We start from the raw sequence: 20,697 nt of genomic DNA on the forward strand, positions 1-20,697 counted from the left end.
ACAGAAGTTGGAGCGCGGCAGGTTTTTATTAGAAAAACAACACAAAATCAAACGCACGATGTATAAAAACAAATACTCTTAAAGTGACTTCTTTGTACTATAATGTAAATATGTTTTGTGAGTGTTGCTTTAATAACTATCCATAGACAACATAAAGGTTCAGCTCAACAAAATGAATGTGAGTCTCATCTTTTACTTCCGGTTTGCTTTCAAGTCAGTCAGGCTCTCAGTTTCATTTTCAGAACTGAGAGTTAAGGCAACTCAGAACCTTGACTTAAATCTAGATCTGTAGTGGAACCTCATTAGAAACAGGCCCACTGTGATCATCTAACTGATACACATGAATCATGTAATGCATGTCGCTGCAACACAGTAGTGAGATTTCATCTGAAACTTAATGCGTATCCTCACAACCCATCATCCAGTCACAACTGAATAGACACACACGTACAATGAATGTCAAGTAATGGAGGGTTATTTTTTGATTTCGTCATGGCACAGGCAAAACTCCATTTACACCGTGTAACTCCGACACCAACACACTCAATCGTTACTCTCATTTAGGATGGAAACCCAACTTGGATTCGCAGGGCCTCGGACTTCAGCCCCTTCCATCCTGAGAGGTGAATCTCCGTAGAAGGCAGTATGACTCGCTGTCCGTCTAGTGGAAGCGCTTCAGACCTGGCAGAGGTTGTAGCAGGCCACAGGCCTCTCCAGCACGTGGTCTCCGTCCACCTCGAACACGTAATCGCAGCGGTGTGTGATCAGAGGGGCATCGGACATCGCCACGCTCTGATTCCCAAAGGAGATCACTGTGTCTCTCTGTGTGGGACATGCAAAACGTGGAATAGGATAATGAGTCAGGGCTTGAATCAAAAATGACATTGAAAGTTTAGGAAATTGCTATAAAAACTGGAAATCATGCCAAATACAATGTCTATGTTTATTATTTTGTAGATTGCAATCACATCCGAACCATTCTGATGCATCTATAGGTACACGTGGAGTCATGGATTATGTGACAGTAACACACAGTTGTTAACCTGTCAAAATGCTCTAGACTTCTTTTAACCTGCATCGCAATTTCATATTTCAATCAAGCATCGCAACATCCTGATGTCAGCATTAAGCTGAAAGCAAGTACATGTTTATAAAGATGGACAAGATCTCCATTTCCTCTATGTACAATATGAGAGTAAAATATCAGATCCTGATGCGGCTATCTTGAGCTTTTGATGTCATCACGAGTCAAATGTTAATCATGATATTTTATCATATTTTTATATTATCAAATAATAATTAAAGCCAAACTTATGGGAAAGATAAACACCTTCCTTCTAAAATTACGACAGTATTATGGCCATAGGTAAAGAGATTCTGAGATTTCAAAGGATTAAGTCGTAATATTACAATAATTATAAGGAACAAGTGGAACCCATGCTTTCAGAATTCTAAAAATATGAATTATAATCTCACTATGAAATCCCTTTGAATTTAACATTCCTGTAGGTGGCCCTAAAACTCCATTGTATAAAACGACAAAAACCTTCTTTGTCAGAAACATAATTTAAGTGTGGTTTGTGTCTTTTTTAGTTTGGTCCGTGACCCATTCACTAACATGGAGAAGGCGGAGGTTGTGACGTAAGCAGCCAACCACCAGGGGACGATCAAGAGGATTTGGCTCTACTGTAGGGAAGCTAATGTCATCCATCTTTGGGCATTCTATGGTACAGCCTTGCAAAGATGAATGCAAGACGGGAGACATAATTTGCTTTGATAGTTGTTCTGTATTTAAACTTATAGAATAAATGCTTCCTATATTCCAGCAGTTTTCAGGAGCTTCATTTTGCAATCTTAAACCGGTCAAATAGAAACTGTCCTTCTCACCCGTGTGGGGCCCCCTCCGTTGTTGTCAACCATGGTGGCAAGTTCTGTGCTGGTGTCGGCTGCCTTCTCAAAGTCCTTCTTACATAAATGAGCCATGATCCCAGCAGCTAAGGCATCACCAAGAACGTTGATCATCGTGCGGAAGCGATCGCTGTGAAAGAAAAAAAAGAAATGGAAGAAATCATTTACCCACCAATGCTCCGTATGGCGTATCAACTTTCAGTGGAACTCACAGAACCCAATCGATGGCCACGATCAGCGAGATGTCAGCAGGCGGTAACCCCACCGAGGTCAGGACAATCACCATTGTAACCAGACCTGCCTGAGGTATCCCAGCTGCCCCGATGCTGGCTGCCGTCGCCGTTATACTGACCAGAGAAAAGAGTCAAGTATGTTGCACCTTTCAACTCAACCAACAAGTCATAGGGAGTTCAGTATCTATTCTCACCTGATGGTGACCAGCTGGCCAAAGTCCAAGTCGTACTCGTTGACCTGAGCGATGAAGATGGCCGCTACGGCTTCGTACAGAGCTGTCCCGTCCATGTTGATGGTCGCTCCCACTGGCAGCACAAAGCGAGCGATCTGCCGGTCCACTCCGCAGTTCTCCAGAAGACACTTCATGGTGATTGGCAAAGTGGCCGAGCTGCAGAGGAAGAAGAGAAAAGACGTGGAAGGAGGTACTGGGCGAACAGACTGGGCCACGTCTATATGTCTGGAATATTAGAAATGAAAACACCAACAGATCTCTCTGCTCTTACCTGGATGACGTGGCCAGTGCAATGACAAGAGCCTGCAGCAGCCCTCTGATGAACGGGAAGGGGTTCTTGCGGGTGAAGAAGAAGTAGAAGAGCGGCAGCAGGATGAGGCCGTGCACAAACAGACCGGACAGGACTGTGATGAAGTACATGCCCAGCTTCTCTCCCAGGTGGGCGGGGTCGTGCATGTCCAGAATCTTCCCGGCCACAAGGAACACAATACCGAAGGGGAAGTACCTTCACGGAGGACCAGAGAGAAGAGGATGTGTTCGATGGTGTATCTGGGGAGAAGCTACCCTGTAGAGTTTTTGACAAGTGGCACCTTTAAAGTTTTGTTTTGTAATTCCATTTCATTTGAGAGTCCGCCCCCTAGTGTTCAATGCACAGAAAAGTATTTATTTATGGAAGAAAGAGATGCCACTGCAGTCATGGGACAAAGGCTAATTTTGTCTGGAGCAATATACCGTTGATTTAAGATTATGTATCTTGATCATTTTAGTATCAATATAAATGGATGTGTATGAATGTAATAATCAACCCATCTACATTAATTTAACTGTGATTTATTGGGGTGGGGACGACAAAATATCATCGTTGAAATCTATAGTATGTTAAACTGGCTGAACAGGTTATGTTGGATAATGTAAAAGGTATTTTTTGAATGGTAAGAACTGGTTTTTCAAAACTGGTGTGGAAGAAGTTGGCTGGCCTGTTCCTGACCCCATCTAAACGCCTTTAGATTTAATTGGGACACCGAAGCCTTATCGTCCAACATCAGCAGCCGAACTCGCTAATGCTCCTGTGGCCAAAAGCCAGCAGCCGGGCCATAAGAGAGGAGGCAGTTATATCAGAAAATGAATGCACACAAGTTTGGAATGAGACATCACAAATGTGAGCAGTGGTGGGATGTTGTAAAGCACATTCACGTTGTTATTGTACTGAAGTGCGTATTTTTCAGGTATTTTCAGGTACTTTTAGCTTTTACTGACCTAGATATACCAAAAAATATTGATGCTTTCTTCTGTACTACATTTTTATGAGTGAATAATATTTGGGAAGATGTCTACATGCTTCATACAGCCATATGTTATACAGTACAGTGTATAATACACAGTTTGTATGTAAGGCTATATAACAGGGCTCCTTGCTCCATTCGCACAAATGTTATCTGAGGTGATGCTCGTGTGAAGCAGTTCACTTCAGACGCCAACGGTGACTCTTCCCTGAGTTGTTGTGTGAGATTTATTTTTAGAAATAATCCAGCTCTGCTCAGTGAACTTTATGTAGTCTGTACATAGTGTACCTTTAAAAGTGTTCATGTGTGTGTACGTGTGTGTGTGTGTGTGTGTGTGAGTTAGAGAGAGACACAACAAACCTACCACATAGCTGCGTTAATGATCTTCATGACGCACTCGTTGATGCACTGACACACGTTGACCAGCGGTGCGCCACGCTCTCCCATCTTCCCCAGCAGCAGACCTGAGATGTGTTTGTGTTTAGTAATCATAGTGACTCTTTATAACTGTATTTCTGTCTGTGATTAAAGGTTAATAAATCAATTAGTCATTAGTTAGAACAGATGGAAGAGCAAAACTTTAGATTATGAAAACCGCCCCATGTCTTTAATTAAACAAAAATCGGAGAAGTAGACCTTTCTTTCTTCTTCCGTTATACTGTGACGACAGCTTAGATTTATTTTGTGACTCTCAGGAGAAACTCTGCCCTTAGGTTAGGAACCATCACACCACTATATCACTAGTATAAAGTAGATTAAACTCTGCATGAACAAAGACTCTAATATAATGTCATATTACTACTGAAACCATGTATTTTTCCTCTACCACTAGTAAAAAATGAGTTCATAACCTTCCAATGAAAATTACATTATCTATTTGTATTTGAAAGAGTCTCGTCAATGGAGCAAAGAGCCAAAGAGAAGATGCATCCCGTTGGAAGGAGATAAAAAAAACTGACGGGGATTTTTCACAACCTGGCAACCCAAAAGTTGTGGCAGCTATGTGCCATGAATGTAATAATGACGTGCAGTATGTATGGTGGCCACTTCTAAACCTGCAATGGAAGCTGACACAATAGAAAGTAGAGTTTTGAAATGTTATGCTGTGACACAATGAGCTGAGCGATGGTCTTACCCATGGTGGCCGAGAAGATGACGATCCCCAGCACGTTCATGCCCTTGCTCGTACTGGGCACGATCTTATACTTGATGTCAGGCGCAGGGGTGATCTCCAGGAAGACCGGGTGGCCCAGGCGAGGGTTGTGGTAGTCGGGCATTACGTACACATAGTTGGCCTGGGACTCCTTTGAATCAGAGCTTTGCACGATGGGCACCAAATCTGTCCGGTACTGACGAACAGGAGAACAAGCACAGAGATCAGTCAATATGTGAATTAATAAGGAGTGTGTGAGTTTCCTCTTTTTGTCCACTCACCTGCTGAAAAGTTGCCTCGATTAGATTCGACGGGATCATGTTCCTATAAAAGAGAGCACATTGACAAATGTCACAGCATGAATGGAACGTTAATTTAATGTAAATTAGTTTGACTAATGCTGCTAACAAACAGGCAAACAAACATCACATCCTTGACACAGGTAGTGAGGATTTTACAAATACAATAAATCAAATCAACTGAAAATAAACTACAACGCACTCAGTCGAGCACATACCTCCAGCAAGGAGTCCACTCGTGAAACCACATTCAAATTCACAAGATCCAGAAGAAACCGCAACCTCCTTGGTAATGAAGGTAATGAAGATAATGAAACCACCTAACAGCATGTAAAAGAGGAGCTGACCTATCTCCACTTTGAGCTGCTACACTAGTAAAATGCTGTTTTGTGAACTTGAAGTATACATATATATATATATATATATATAACATCATAACACTCACAGGGGCTTTTCCCACATGGACTAACTCCTGTTGTCTTTTCGTACAGCGCAGGAAAACAGAGACAGGCCTTTAATGTCCAGCATCATGTACTGGAAGTGTATTTGTCCAACATGCGTCAGGGACACTGAACCCAGGAAGCAAGCTTGTCAAACACACGTAAGAGGACTGAAACAGCAACAGAGACGCTCTCTAAAATAATCAGGTTTAAGACGCAGGTATTAGTGGATCTCGGACATGGCCACGGCAGTAAGCCCAGCTCGCCTCACGCTCCCCAGCAGCATGCAGGCTCCGTCTCGCTCAGCGTAACAGTGCATAAGGGAGAAAGTGCAGGCTTAACAGATCACAATTAAGTGTTTCCCTATTCTTAGCTGACCTTCTGCATTGGAATGACACTGCGACTATCATACAAGCACTTTTTTAAGTGCCAGATTTGAAAGACAGTGGAGAGTTCAACATCACATGTGCTTTCACATGTCAGTTTCATTTATCTAGTGTTTCAAATTCAAATATGTCCTTCTTAATCCTGGAAAAACGCTAATTAGATTGAGTGGAAAACCTTCAATCTCTTGAAAATCCCATGACAGAGGGGGGGGGGTCTCCATTCGCACAGGAAGAGTGAGGGTTGGTATTAGTTTACCAAGAAGATTGTGTCTGAAAATAGTGTCACTGTCGCTTCTTAATGTGTCTGGAGCCGAATCCCCTGGACAAACAAACAGACTAAATCTGAATTAGTTGTTCATATCCATGCTAGCTATGTATCTCAATGGCATTGATTGGTCAAGACGGACATTTCTCCACAACTAATATATATAATAGAGAAGATTGAAATTTGGTTCATGCGTTCATGGTGCCCAGAGGATGAATCCTACTATCTGCCCTCCCATGGGGTTGACATATGTGCTTTTTACATGGAGTTGTTATCATCATGACGACCCCAATATTCCATTTAGTGCATTCGGAGTCAGAGTCTGCTCCCGTCGATACACACTTGTTGCTTTTTAAACAGTCTCAGCAGCTATTGGACGGTTTGTTTTAACATTGACATAATGTCAATTCTTCTTTTTGGGTTCAACTTTAACGAGGAGGTCAGAACTCAGGTGTAGAGCAGATTAGGGCTCATTATCTTGTCACTGTGGTAAATCTTGAAGTCACAGCAACACCATCACGACGTCTCCTCGTCAACGTGACAAATGTTTACCTGATGAGGTCCAGCAGAGCGTCAGCGGAGGTCATCACAGGCCCTGAACTCGCATGGTGACCTTCTTTCTCGGAGCCCGTCCCCGGGTGAATGATGAGCACCAGCACGATGCCAACGATGACGGCGATGAAGGTCGTCCACAGGTAGTAGGTGATGGTCAGGACTCCGAGGCGGCCGCTCGCCTTGGTGTCCATGGCTGACAGGCCGGACATAAGACTGGATGGCAAAACAGGACATGTGGAAAAGCCTTTGTTTCGGATTAAATCATTTTAAATCAGACTATTATAAGAGTTGCATTTGTTGATTTATTGTTCATTAGCAGCTTATAGGAATTATTTTGGGGGTATTATCAAATAAAAAAAACATTCCAGTCCAAACAAAAGTTCAGTTTGGAAGAAAAAGAAATATAGAAGAAGTAATCATGTTTTAATTTTGGGCATTTCATACGATGAAGAAGCACATAATGCAAAGGTAAATTAAATCAGTGTCAGATGTATTATTATCAGATTCTCTATCAAATTAACAAGTTTGTTACATTAGACTGAAGACACTGGGAGAAGGAGAGATTGATGTCGGAAACAACTTCCAGACCAGATTCAACATCGCCAACTTGTCTGAACGCAGCATCATAAACCACCAGCAGATCTCTCCCGTCCCAAAACAATGCAAAACGCTGTGACACAAATATCATCATGCTCTAAATTGAAGATCCAGCTCTTACTTTGTCACTGGACAGAGTCAGTATGAGCCTTGTAACTAACAAACAACCTGTACTTATGTAAGGTAAGGTGTGGTTCATGGTAAATCTCTCAGTAGTGATGCATTATCCTTGATCTTCTATCTTCCTTATATCTTACCGCTGATAGAAGGTGAGACGTTTATTCTAAAGGCTTCAGAACCAGTGTTCCCGACGCAGGTGGTGCTTTTCTTACCTGGAAGTGATGAGAGGCAGAATAAGCATCTTCAACATCCTCATGAGCAGCTCTCCCGGGAACGAGAAGTAGATCTTGGCCTGGGTGAAAAGCAAAAACGTATTTCTACATAGAAAATAATTTCCCTTTTGCAGAGTTTAGCATCATGTAATCACCAAATAGAATCCCAAGGAAACAGGACCTGGGACAGTTTGTGCATTTCAGAAACATACTTACAACATACTACAGCTTACGGTGTTAGTAAAATAAATCTGTTATTGAGTAGTTCCCTTTATTATATTATCTTATGTTATATTATATGATATCTTTTAAAAATACTGTTGATATTGTAAAATGCACTTTGAGTCTGATTTTACATGATAATATCTACACTCTCTGATGCACTGACGAAATGTATCTAGATTCTAATAATTTTAATGAATCAATAAGGACTAGATATAACCCTGTTTTAAATTATTTTCCCAAATAAGTTGAGTGTTGCTTGTGACTCAATATATATCATATGTACTTTATATTAGTTTACGTCAATATTTATTTGCCTCAAAAACTTAAATATGATCAGGAAGCTGTCATCAAATGAAAGACATCCAAACATTTAAACGTGTCTATCAATCACATTAAGCTCATTTCTAGTTAATAACTGATTCAACCTGGTGAAGACATTATTGTTTGTATTCCCAGCAATAAAGGCAGGTAAACCAATCCTCTTTAATAATCCTGTTTGTGTTTCACAGTTTGTTTTGTTGGTCAGCAGATGAATATGCTTTTTTACAGGATGTGGTCAAAGATACAAGGTCGAAGGTCACATTTCTTAGTACGCTGGATGCTAATCGCTGACTAAGTCTGTTTCCAATTAGAGCTTCTTACGTCACAGTAACATGATAGCAGGATTACATGTGGCCTCCAACGAGACATTTAAACAGCTCAAATTCAGTGGTTGAAAAGCTGGAGAAAAAAACAAATCTATGAAATTAATAATGAAATGATAACATGAACCTTTTAAACCAGATTGTTTTGGGTGGAAACTGAGGTGTTATGACAGTTGCCTTTTTTACACAAATGTCTGTCTATTGCATCTCTTTTAGCTCAGTTTTGGTCTCCTCCTCCTTAAGGATATATCAACTATGTGTGTCTGACAGCTCTGTATCAACTCCTTGGTGTCAGAATATTGATGATGGCAGATTAAACTCTTTTTAAGCCTCCTCTGGCATCTCTGGTTGTTCTGTTGTACCTGATACTTCACATCCTCACTGAACATCCATCCATCCACTCATCCATACCTGTGTGGACAGGTTGAATGACCTGAGGAGGAATCCAAGCACGCAGCCCGTCACCACAGCAAAGACCGAGAGAGTCAGGAGGCCATTCCTCTTGCAGTAGTCCGTCACGTACTCCCTGAATTTCCTTGAAAACATTTTCTTCATGCACTTCTTCATCCCCTCCATCCTGATTCAGGATCGCTCCGTGTCCCCCCCTCCCCCCTGAGCGGCTACAGATGTCCGGATCTCCCGGTTGAGTGAGGTAGACCAGTGTGTGTCCCGCAAGATCCGAGGCGGAGGACAGAATCAGATCCAGTGGGGCTCCTGTCTCGCACTGAACGAGCTCACCCAGTCGGAGAGAGGAAGCGCTAACTAGTTGATTCCTGGTAAAGTGCGGCCTCCAAGGATTATCCCTATCCAATGGTAACAGTCTCCTTCACAGCCACTCAGGCTCATTTAAGAGGCTCAAGAATAAGACACTGATTAGCTCCACCGTGCATAGATCATTGTGAGCTGTCACTACCCACCCCCAAGTCCTCCCATTCATGAAACATGTGCTCGCCCTTTGACCTCTAAATTAACCTTCAAGTGGACCTTCACAGCAGGAAGGTTTGAATCCCGGCTTTAACCTTTCTGTGTGGAGTTCGAATGTTCTCCCCGTGTTTGCGTTGGTTTTCTTCGGATACTCTAGCTTCCTCCAACCGTCCAATGACATGCAAATTGGGATTGGATCCAGACTGGAAGTAGGTATGAATGGTTTGTCTCTGTACGTTGGCCCTGCGATACACCTGTGTCCCATGTACCGCCTCTCTCACAATGTCCGCTGGGATTGGCTCCAGCTTCCCTCGCGCTGTTTCAAACTTAAATTGCGTTAGATTTTTACTATGTTTTTTAAATCAGTTTTTTTTTGCTACTTTTTTATCCTTTCATTTCTTTGTTTTGATCATAGCTTCAGTTATACACTTAACTTGGACAGTATGCAAGAATCCATATATTCATATATATATATATATAGAGAGATATTTGTATAATTATAAGATACTTCCTTTTATTTTCTTTCAGGTTGCGCAGGTATATGTAGGGCAGTCGTAAAGGTAAGACACCACAGCATCCGTCCTCTGTGTTCAGGACATGTCCTAACACTTTGTTGTCCTTTTGATCTGAGCGTGACGTGAGGCTGTGTCATGTGCTCAGAGGTCAGGCCGTGTACTAACAGGCCTTAGCGCCAGGACTTGGCATTTTAATGGGTAAATAATTCCTCTCTGGCCCAGAGAAGCAGCCATAAGCAAACCTGAAGTCGCCAGCGTGACCTTGCACCATGCAGGGTGGTGAGAGAAGTGTGTTTCAGGCAAATTACCACTTGAGACTCACTTGGGTTACCTGCACATTTTCTCTGTAATATCCCAGAATGAAATCTCTAAAATGGTGGAATAAGAATTTCTTGTATATAATAGGCAAAGCAATATAAAAGGGGAAAAAAAGGGAATATAAGGATCTGATAAAGCTGTGAAAAGAAATGATGGCATGCGAGTGTGATGGCAGATTTTATATTTAGTTATGTTTCATGCAAGGAATGACAGTTATAGATGGGAATGTTATTCTGAGATGTATTTCTGTGGGTTTAGACTATAACATGTGGGGGTCAGCTTAGGAGACTCAGATGTGTATTCGTTAGAGATTCGTCTGTGCCTCTGCTGGGACAAAAGGTTTTCACACCTAGACTCTTTCATGGGTCATCCAGCAGAGATGGGGGTCTAAGAGAGACTTGGAGTCTAAGCAGATGCCTGATGTGTAGTGAGACTTTCGAAGGGGTCCTTCATTCAGATTGGAGGTGACCAAATCTAAGCCTGAAGACAACACGCAGAGAACTGATTGGATAAACATTCTACCTCTGTGAAAGGAGGGACTTATTTAGTATAAATCAAATGTGATTCCATTGTTCTGTGCCATTGACCCAGTCTGACTAAGTGACAGGGTGCTCTGGTCCCTAGCTGCAGCTAGGTAGAATTGTATGAACCAGAATTGATAATTGTCTTTGCTGTGAAATGTAATAAAATGTTCCATTACATTTGGCGATTGTCGGCAGAGGCCATCATATAGTGAACTCTGGCTCTTGGAGCTGACGGTAAGTAACTGCATCGGGGCAGTACGTCTCGGACTAAACCTTCATTTTACAGAGGGCCTGATGTCCTGAGAGCGAGGAGTACTCACTAAGATGACCGAAAGAACCGAGGGGGATTGGCAAGCAATTTCGTTCTGGTGAGTAAAATTCTGATTTCGAAAAATAAACTAGGTTTATAAGGGTTAAGAGATTCACTCATTTGTCAAAGTGAGGAGCAGACGTGCTTACATAGCAAGGTTTTGGAAACCGGTGTAGAATCCAAGAAGCTTCAGGGTTTGGAACCAATAAAAGTTAACTGGGTTTAACAAAGTCAGGGTTTGGAACCAACAAGTTAACTGGGTTTAACAAAGTCAGGGTTTAGAACCACTGCAAAAAAAAACAACAAGTTAACTGGGTTTAACAAAGTCAGGGTTTAGAACCACTGCAAAAAAAAAACAAAGCTCAACTGAGTCAAACGGAATAGATATAGATATATGGAGTGTTTATTAATTTAAACACAACTTTAAGATTGAGCTCTGACGTCGAGTTTCATGATAATTATAACTATTTTCATAAAATAGTAATAGCATTCTCAAGTATTTAGTACCTGGAGGCGTATAACTGGAGAGAAGTGTGTGTGTAGAGATTTGAATGATATTTCTCTAAAGGTATCAGGATGCACTAAGGGTATTTTTTCTCAATGTCTCTTAAGGGAGTGTTTTTTTTTTTAGATTGGTTGAAGGTATAAGGTTACTATAAACGTTACACAAGTGTTGCTGGTTTGATTACGAGTGTCTGTACAAGTAACCTGTAAGATTTGATGAGACCAGTCTGAGAATTTACAGCTGACAAAGAAAAAGAGAGGAGTGAGAGGAGTTCTTGAAATTCTCAACACTGGAGCAAGGTGAGTATATTTTTAAGTATATTTGGGATATAAGTAGGCTTTTTAAAGAATAATAACAGAAGGAAAAAGGAAATAGCCTAAAACAAATCTTAAAATAAATTTAAAATAGACATTTTTAAGATATAAGGAAAACAATTGGTTTTAAAGATAAATTAGGGAGCTTTTAGGGTCATTCTCCATACCAGGTAAACTTTAGTCCCCGAAGTTTAGTATTTTACTAAATAAATTAGAGTTAAGACGTAACTGTTAAAACATACCATTGGAGAGATGTGGAGATATTTGTGCCAGACTTGAGAGCATTTGAATGTTGGTTCACTGAAGTGAATATCAGAGAAAGAATTCAGGAGGTTGTAACTGAAATAATCTCAAGGTCCCAGGATCTCCAATTAAGTTCTGATCTTGATGCATCTCCACTAAGAGGGAGACCGCTGCAGACAGAAAATGCATCAGCTTCAACCGTCCCAATCCACACTTCAGGAATTCAACTTTGTTGTTGAGGAGAAGGTGAGCATACCTTCAGTTTTCACCATTTTACATGTGAAAGATGTGCAAATTTTTCAGAGACGCTGAAAATGGCACAAATAACAGCTTGGAGATGCCAAGCCCGTGGAAGAGGGAGACAAAGAGGTTCAACAAAAACTTCATCTAAGTAAGAACACTGACACACATACACCATGTGAATTAATGTTACATAGAGCAGATGATTAACATTATAAGAGCTAAATTAGAAATTACTATAGAGAGGCCCATTGTGCCTTAGCTAAATACTTTCACAAGATTCATGTGAACTAAATTTAAAACAAACAAATCAGAGTGATTGGCAGAGACATCAAATATATTTGTAGATTCAGGGATTAGAATCAACATTAAATATATGTGAAGAATGTGATATCACTCTCATAATGATTGTTAGATAGCTCATAAATGATGGGAAAACATGTGCAAAAAGTGATAGAGAGATGCATTTTTATCATTGTGTTTTTTATATGTGTTAGAGGTTAAATACAAGATTTAAACATTTATTTTGTTGTCACCAAGCTGCTTGATAAAAACAACTAGATTGGAGAGTATGCTAAATTTTGACACAACAGGGCATTTGTTAGAACAAAAGTGGAAATGACATCTACATTTATTTAAAGGAGAGAGAGAGAGAGAGGGGGATTTAACACTAGCATATCAGAGAATGATCCCAGACACCTTTCTCAGGTCTAAAGTAACATCCTCGTGCGAAGAGCAGGGGGAGAAATAAATTAGATCATAAAATGTATTTTCTTAGAGGAATTTAACCATTTGGTAAGAGAACTTAGTTTAAAAAGCATTTATAGGAAATACATTGAGGATAATGTAAGTTTGAAATTTGGACTAGTAAATACTGTGTTGTTTTAGTAGTCTTTGATAGACTCATTGGCTAAAAGATTTATGATTAACTTCTGATTCATATGAAAGATGAATAAAACCAGAAACAAGAGTAAAGGTTTTATAATTTTGGATTAAATAGAGGAAAAAGACATTTAATCCCAATAAAATACATATAAGCACATTAAATTTTTTTAAAGAGGATTAACAGTTAATCGTAACCGATTTTCTGTATAGATAAATTAAATAAGGAGTTTTTAACGCATTTTTGAATGTTAAGTATCTTTGAGGTACTGGATTGATATTTTTAGTTTGTTGTTGTAAAAATTAATGATATTTTCTAAGTTGATACAGGTACCATCATGTTTGTGAACTGGTCACAAAAATGGTATTGGTCTGATCAGAGGAGCAGACGCAATAGAAAAGAATATTCTGTAAATATTCTTGTGGAAAGTGAATTTTCTGTTTTAACATACATTTTTTTGTCTTCAAGGATAAACCAAGGGAGGCAAAGCTTCAAACATGTCTCAGAGCTATGGTAGCTGCTGAGAGAACTGTTATATGTGATGTGTGATATGTGATACTTTGAAATAAGACTTTACTAGTGTCATATGCTGTAACAATGATATTGCTTGAGAAAAAATGATCACTTTTCAACAGCTAGGTGGTTCAGCTAGGATACAGTATTGTTTTTTAGATGATAGACATTACTATTACAGATAGAAAGTGTTTAACTAGGAAACTCTTAGCTACATCAGTAGAAGAGGTTTTAGACTAAACTAAAGCTTTTCTCCTGAATTAGGATTTAAATGGTAATCAAGCTGATAAATGTAAACGTGAAGTGTTTTGTGACTGTTTCAGCTTCAAAGGTTTCCGCAGTGTGATAACAAAGTGGGTTACGACTGTGGGACACAGAGGAAATCAACCCCCTTCACATTATATGCATTGACCAAAGAGATGCAAATATGCTAGAGACGAGAGTGTCAAGATTTACACTGACAGCAGGTTTGCATGTGATGGGGGGCTGAATAGACATTCATGAACTTAACTTTAACACCATTGTTTTTGCTTGACTGTGGTATTTGTGTTTTGCAAGCAGTATGCAGTTGGCCGAGAACATGGATTACGGTTTGAAGATTTGAATATTGACATTTGATATGGCTTATAGGAGCTGTAAGCAAAGTTACATAGGAACTTAAATTTTTTAGAATTTAGACTTAATACATTTAGGAATTAAGTAGTTTTGATTAACAGGAGTTTATTTGGTTGTTGATTAGTTTAAATGTGGGTCATAAAGATGATTTTGATAGTTTCATTTTGAATATGTTTCTTCATTAGGTTGGATTGACACAAGACTGGTGTCTAAGTGTCAAAAGGGAGGAGTTACATATGAAATGAAATTAAATATAGGTATATTGAGTGTACAGACAATACACACTTAATAATATTCACTAAAACTTTTTAACTTTTTAGAAGAGTTGTGTGATTTGAGTTACAAAATAAAAAGGTAAAACAATCTGGATTCCACAAGGTGAACATCCACCTCCAAATAAACAACTTGATCATTCATAAAGAGATTTGATAAAGATAAAAATTATGTAAGTTAGGGAAATGAATAAATACTGTTTTATTTTCATTGAAATGTTTTCTATGCAAGCAGAAGTTTCCCAACATCTAAACAGGATTCTTCAGCAGTGAAGGAGTCACTGCTCGGGAGAACTTATCCATGATGGGAGAGTCTAAAAGGATGTCCACTGATAATTGTACCCAATTTGTAAGCGCAGCATTAAGGATGCTGGTGAGTATCGGGGTATCAATACAAGGCAAAATCGTGCCACATCCCGCCAGGGATGGTACAGGAGAGAGAGATGGCAGTAAAATTAAAACTTAACAGTACATTGAAAAATGAACTGATGGATATGTTGTGAACTTGTTCCCTGTACTCTTTAAAATCCACAGGCAGATGAAGGAGAATCTATTGGAAATCCATGGAAAGGGAGCTGCATGCGAAGGAACCAGGAGAATGGATTGTACTGAAGGACGTGAGGAGAAAAGATTGGAAGAGGACGTCGATGGAACGAGTGCAAGCCAAATGCCTCTCACCAGAGGGATGAACTGATAGAGCCTGGAGAGCTTCATGGTAGGCGACCATGATGATAACAGACAAGATTCAACTCATTGTGTGCGAGAAAAGCATTCAACAGTGTGAGAGTCTCCACAAGGGATGGTTTGGAGAGCTTGTCCCATGGGGGGGCACTGTGAAGAACACACACACAGATGAGCTGGCTCTAAGAGTTAGTTCAAGGACATTAGGAAATGAAACTCTGCATCTACAGGAAGCTCTGAAATAAGATGTTCGTCAGCTGAAGGAGGACTTCGACACATATGAAGTGTGGCACAGTGAACAATTCGATAATATGGTGCATATTGTTAAATGTAAGGTAAAATGATCTATTGTCCAGAGAGAGAACAAGGACATATTCCTGATGGGTGGGAATTAAGGGTCATGGTTTCTTTTGAATAATTGCTAAATATGTTATTGATTTGTTGAGACAGATTCTGATTTTTTTTAATTATGTAGAGGTGTTACAAACTGTTATATTGTTTTTTTTGTTAAGACTGTGGTTACTTCCTTAACCAAGTCCATGATTGGACAAAATGTTCGATTTCTTGAAACTCATGTATCCTGGACTCTTTCTAAATATAATGATAAGGTGTTATGGAGATGTTTGAGACAATAGTCTCAAAAGGGAGGATTGTGATGGCAGATTTTATATTTAGTTATGTTTCATGCAAGGAATGACAGTTATAGATGGGAATGTTATTCTGAGATGTATTTCTGTGGGTTTAGACTATAACATGTGGGGGTCAGCTTAGGAGACTCAGATGTGTATTCGTTAGAGATTCGTCTGTGCCTCTGCTGGGACAAAAGGTTTTCACACCTAGACTCTTTCATGGGTCATCCAGCAGAGATGGGGGTCTAAGAGAGACTTGGAGTCTAAGCAGATGCCTGATGTGTAGTGAGACTTTCGAAGGGGTCCTTCATTCAGATTGGAGGTGACCAAATCTAAGCCTGAAGACAACACGCAGAGAACTGATTGGATAAACATTCTACCTCTGTGAAAGGAGGGACTTATTTAGTATAAATCAAATGTGATTCCATTGTTCTGTGCCATTGACCCAGTCTGACTAAGTGACAGGGTGCTCTGGTCCCTAGCTGCAGCTAGGTAGAATTGTATGAACCAGAATTGATAATTGTCTTTGCTGTGAAATGTAATAAAATGTTCCATTACACGAGCGACTGTTGTCAGCCGTCCAAGTCGTCTGTGTTATTCTTGTGTGTTGTTTGCCTCCCTCGTTAATTCTGTAGTCGCCCTTCGTCTGCTGATGTCACTGTGTCCGTCCTGACCTGGGAGCAGATCCAAACCTGACTCTGTCCCGTGCAACAGTGTCTGTGCCCACGTCACCTGTAACCAATCCAATAACACTTAATCCTTGCCTTGAACAATGCACGCAGCAGCATCAAGGAACAGAAGAAAAGAAAAAGGACACTTTATCCTGTTTGACGACCAAAATAGGAACTCTCTATCCATAGGCTTAAATTAACAAAGAAGCCCCTCAGTTACCCAAATATGTACTTAGGTCTGTTTGTTTGTTTGTCAACACGATTAAGGAAAAAACGACTGAAATGATTTCAAGAAAACTTGGTAGAAGGATTAGACATGGGCAAAATACAAATGCCATTAAGACACTCAGACATTCAGATACATACAGGATTTTTCATTCTTATGATGGGCAGATCAGGCCTTTAATGAGATTTTCACCAATAACCATGGGAATAATTCATGGTTCTTGATGAAGGGACGGGGTAAGAGACTGATATATCTGAGTGTGTGACTTTAAATATAAATGTGGTTTTGAATGGGGCCAGTTGAACTTTGGTTGAAGTACTGCATTCTCGTATTACATGCATCTAAATCATTTACATGTTGAGAAGCCAATGGGTATAATAAATAGTATGGTCATCTTACAACAATGCTAAAATTTCAAAATCTAAAACAATAATCCTCAAGCTTTTTGTTTGGACTGATGTACAGTGCCAGATTCAGTCAGTAGCTTCAGAGCGGGAAGTGAATGATGAGAATACAGAGAAGTGTGTGTGGGGTTTGTTTCAGTCGTGTTTCGATTCCTTTGCTTGAAGACTGGTGTTGTGTTCACTGGACCAGTTATTCTCTGTGCAGCTGCAGCAGACCAGTTTCACTTCAGTCAAACTGAGGGAGGTTTTTGTACGGCTCTAAATCACTGTGTGAACTTTCCATCGTTAAGAGTACCGAGACAATAATAATCTCCAACATCTTCAGCCTGAACACCTCTGATGGTTAAGGTGTAGCTAGAACCAGAGCCACTGCCACTGAATCGAGGGGGAGTTCCTGAATATAGAGTTGATGTATAGTATATAAGAAGCTTGGGAGCCTGTCCAGGTTTCTGCTGGTACCAGGACAATAAATCACCCGAACTATACGCATAAGCTCTGGGGTTGGTGTTACAGGTCAGCGTGACAGTGGATCCTGGAGTAAATGTCACGACTGGAGGCTGAGTCACAGTCATCTGGCCGCTGCATCCTGCACACAAACACAAATCATACATTAATCAGCGGAGGTGAAGAGAGAGAACAGGCAGCGCATCACGTCTGAAATGTTGCTGAGTGACTGAACCTGTGAAGCTGCAGCAGGCCAGCGTCCAGATGAGGAGGGTGATGAGAGTCATGGTGGTTGTGGTCGACTGACGGGTCTGAGTCCTGCAGAGTTGGAGTCACAGGACTATAAAGCTTCTCAGTTCAGTGGAGGATCAGCTGACGATGCAAAGCCTCCTCTCTATGGAAATGATTCCTCTGCTCTGAGCGGACTGAAGGTGACGTGGGACACAAACTCAGGAGCGTTGCTGTTTGGATTTACACTAAATATGAAGAAGCACAATTGAGGGTCGTCAGCATCTGGATTCAAATTGTGTCACTTTCATTGATGCAAATATGTGTATTTCATTCCCCTTGAATTACAGAGTGAGTAGATGTACAATAGAATTTTCAAAACATTTTGTTTTAATTATTTTGAAGCATCCTGTTTGTTTTACAGCTTTCAAATGATGTCAAACTGTATTTTGAAACATTAATTCATGACAAACTCAACATTTTGTTAAGAAGTAACAAAAATGTTCACAAATATTTATTTTTATTTTTTAAATCTTGATGTAATCTCGAGTCACATTAGCTCAATATAAATATTCAGTGTAAATTGTGTAGTTTAACCAGAAACAAGTGACTCTTCAGTGGACAGACTGTTGTTCACGGTGCAGGAGGTTTTTGTACGAGCACCTAATGAGTCTGTATCACTGTGGTGGACTTTTGGTGGAGGAACCAAACTCAACATTAACTGTAAGTACCAGAGATTTTTACTTTGTGCATTTATAACTTTAATGAAATAATGAACAAGAATTTGATCAAGTTCAGAGATTGATTGGCTGATAATTTTGTTGAATTTTTATCAATCTGAGGTAATCTCATATCCTGAGAAAAAGATATGAAGATCAATATTTATTGGTCGAAATCAGTTTATGTAGATTAATACATTTATAGAAACATGCTAAAACAAATGTTTCATCTATTTTGATGTACAATGATGATTTTTATTTACATGTTTAAAATATTTAAAGATAGAATTTGCTCAAGCTTCAAACTAAATCATAAACTGTTTAAAAATGTTTCGTTTGAATTGACCAAACACATTTTGGCACAAAAATCTGATATTGAACACAAACAGGATTTTATCAGTAGATGCAGCTCAGCTTTGTGTTCACGCTTCATGTGGTGAAAAGGAAGTGAAAGAAACAGACGACAAAGGTTTGAACTGTTTTCACACCAGTGTTTCAGCTCTGTGAGTTTAAACAGAAGAAAATCATCTCAGGGACGAGTTCTTCACTGTCACACGTTGAGAAACAGACGTGAAGACGTCCTCAATAATCATCAATAATCATTATCAGTGAACCTTCTCAGCCACATTGACACTTGAACCCTGCGGCTGATGGTCTGACACTGAGTGAATGATGTTCAACAGCAGAAGTTCTTCTGTTTCATTTTATAACATACAAGAAATCACCTGTACGTCATTTTCCTTCATCCTCATCCCTTTGTCTTTTCTCCCCTCTCTCTCCTCCAGTGGGTGTGGTGCGGCCCACCCTGACCCTCCTCCCCCCCTCCAGTGAAGAGCTGCAGCAGGGCACTGCCACTCTGGTGTGTATGGCCAGCGGGGGTTTCCCCTCATCCTGGAGCCTGGGCTGGAAGGTGGGGGGCAGCATCAGGTCCTCAGGGGTGTCTCACAGCCCGGGGGCCCTGGGGGAGGGCAGCCACTACAGCTGGAGCAGCACCATGAGCCTCCCTGCAGACCAGTGGAGGAAGGCGGGCTCAGTGAGCTGTGAGGCCAGTCTGGACGGACAGAGCCCTGTCACTCAAACCCTGGACCCTGACCTCTGCTCGGAGTAGAGAGACGACCGGATGGAGTCATTGTGCTCTACTGTGGGTCTGTTTGATTTACATGTGTTCTACTGCAGCTCTGCATGTCTTCATGTCTTTTCTTCAACTCATTATGACAGTCCAATGCTGAATTGTGCTACTTTTGAAACAAGAATAAATATTCAATGTTCTGATGTCATTTGTTTTTCACAATTCTATGTTTACTTTACCAAAATAAAATATATCATCACCAACATCTGCTTCTGTTTAATTTTTTTCTGCGGCAAAAGATATTAATGTAAATCTGTGTTTTACTTCTACTTAGACAGTAATTTCTCGTGTGGATCTGCATGAAAACCTTGTTTCTGACTTTTGAGTTGAATATTGAACAAAATGATGAAAATCACAAACGTATCATATTAGTAGTTTTAGGACTTTCCTCATAATTCATATTAGTATATTATTGTCAAAAAGTGACAGAAGTAAAAACTTATAATGAAACCGGAGGAATTAAAGGGAAATTACACATTTAGCATAAGAGTTAATTAGATATTCTGTTCCATCCATGTTCTGATGTGTTAGTCCTTAATACTAATTCACTTTTGAATGTGTGATAATCACCATATCACTATTTGATGAAGTGTAACAGAATCTAAATGACAATTAAAAGCGATAAATAAATGCAACATTTATTCATCAAATGAACTTAAAAAATAACCACAATTGTTTCTGGTTTTAAACTTGCAGGATGTGCTGGTTGTATGAGCTCAATGTGTTTTATAATACATCGTATATATTCTCTGTGTTTATTGTAGTTTTCTGTTAGAACTCATTCTGTAGAGCAACTAGTTGAGGCAGGTTTTTTACGATACAGCTCCGTTTACAACA

The 20,697-nt window shown here is 40.0% G+C and overlaps 1 protein-coding gene, 1 long non-coding RNA gene and 4 gene segments (V, D, J or C); 3 read left to right on the forward strand and 3 right to left on the reverse strand.

The window, feature by feature from the left end:
- The window catches only part of LOC128451235 (Ig kappa chain V-III region MOPC 63-like), a 62,255-nt gene that overhangs the window by 25,635 nt on the left and 15,923 nt on the right, over nucleotides 1–20,697 (reverse strand).
- The window catches only part of LOC128451237 (Ig kappa chain V-III region MOPC 63-like), a 150,125-nt gene that overhangs the window by 21,917 nt on the left and 107,511 nt on the right, over nucleotides 1–20,697 (reverse strand).
- LOC128451236 (Ig kappa chain V-III region MOPC 63-like) overlaps nucleotides 1–20,697 on the forward strand; it is a 91,388-nt gene that overhangs the window by 19,740 nt on the left and 50,951 nt on the right.
- slc1a8b (solute carrier family 1 member 8b) lies at nucleotides 60–9,129 on the reverse strand. Of its 3 annotated transcripts, none has more exons than XM_053435044.1 (11): nucleotides 8,965–9,129; nucleotides 7,685–7,764; nucleotides 6,753–6,968; nucleotides 5,092–5,134; nucleotides 4,793–5,006; nucleotides 4,022–4,121; nucleotides 2,646–2,879; nucleotides 2,336–2,530; nucleotides 2,121–2,255; nucleotides 1,918–2,038; nucleotides 60–822 (listed from the first exon to the last, which is right to left on the reverse strand). In XM_053435044.1, the coding sequence occupies exons 1-11, from the start codon at nucleotides 9,127–9,129 to the stop codon at nucleotides 676–678; spliced, it is 1,650 nt and encodes a 549-aa protein (XP_053291019.1). In that variant the 3' UTR covers nucleotides 60–675. The 3 variants fall into 3 exon arrangements, with proteins under 3 accessions (XP_053291019.1, XP_053291018.1, XP_053291017.1); XM_053435043.1 differs by having other exon boundaries at nucleotides 1,888–2,038; XM_053435042.1 differs by having other exon boundaries at nucleotides 1,876–2,038.
- Nucleotides 10,480–15,411, forward strand: LOC128451283 (uncharacterized). Of its 2 annotated transcripts, XR_008340088.1 has the most exons (4): nucleotides 10,480–12,597; nucleotides 13,798–13,842; nucleotides 14,166–15,102; nucleotides 15,264–15,411. It is a non-coding gene; the product is annotated as an uncharacterized LOC128451283 (long non-coding RNA). The 2 variants fall into 2 exon arrangements; XR_008340087.1 differs by having other exon boundaries at nucleotides 13,798–15,102.
- Nucleotides 17,594–20,063, forward strand: LOC128451279 (immunoglobulin lambda constant 1-like). The segment is given in 2 exon segments: nucleotides 17,594–18,363; nucleotides 19,517–20,063. Coding segments are annotated over 2 exon segments (324 nt in total).

This window comes from Pleuronectes platessa, chromosome 11 (assembly GCF_947347685.1).
Source record: "Pleuronectes platessa chromosome 11, fPlePla1.1, whole genome shotgun sequence".
NCBI classification, from domain to species: domain Eukaryota; kingdom Metazoa; phylum Chordata; class Actinopteri; order Pleuronectiformes; family Pleuronectidae; genus Pleuronectes; species Pleuronectes platessa.

Bases quoted from the DNA above. Each gene is read 5' to 3' on its own strand.
- slc1a8b (XM_053435042.1), bottom strand. From the start codon at position 9,129: ATGGAGGGGATGAAGAAGTGCATGAAGAAAATGTTTTCAAGGAAATTC. The intron at 5,007-5,091 runs GTGAGTGGACAA...CCTGTTCGTCAG, and splicing joins TCGAGGCAACTTTTCAGCAG to TACCGGACAGATTTGGTGCC. The intron at 2,256-2,335 runs GTGAGAATAGAT...TTCTCTGGTCAG, and splicing joins GGCCAGCTGGTCACCATCAG to TATAACGGCGACGGCAGCCA.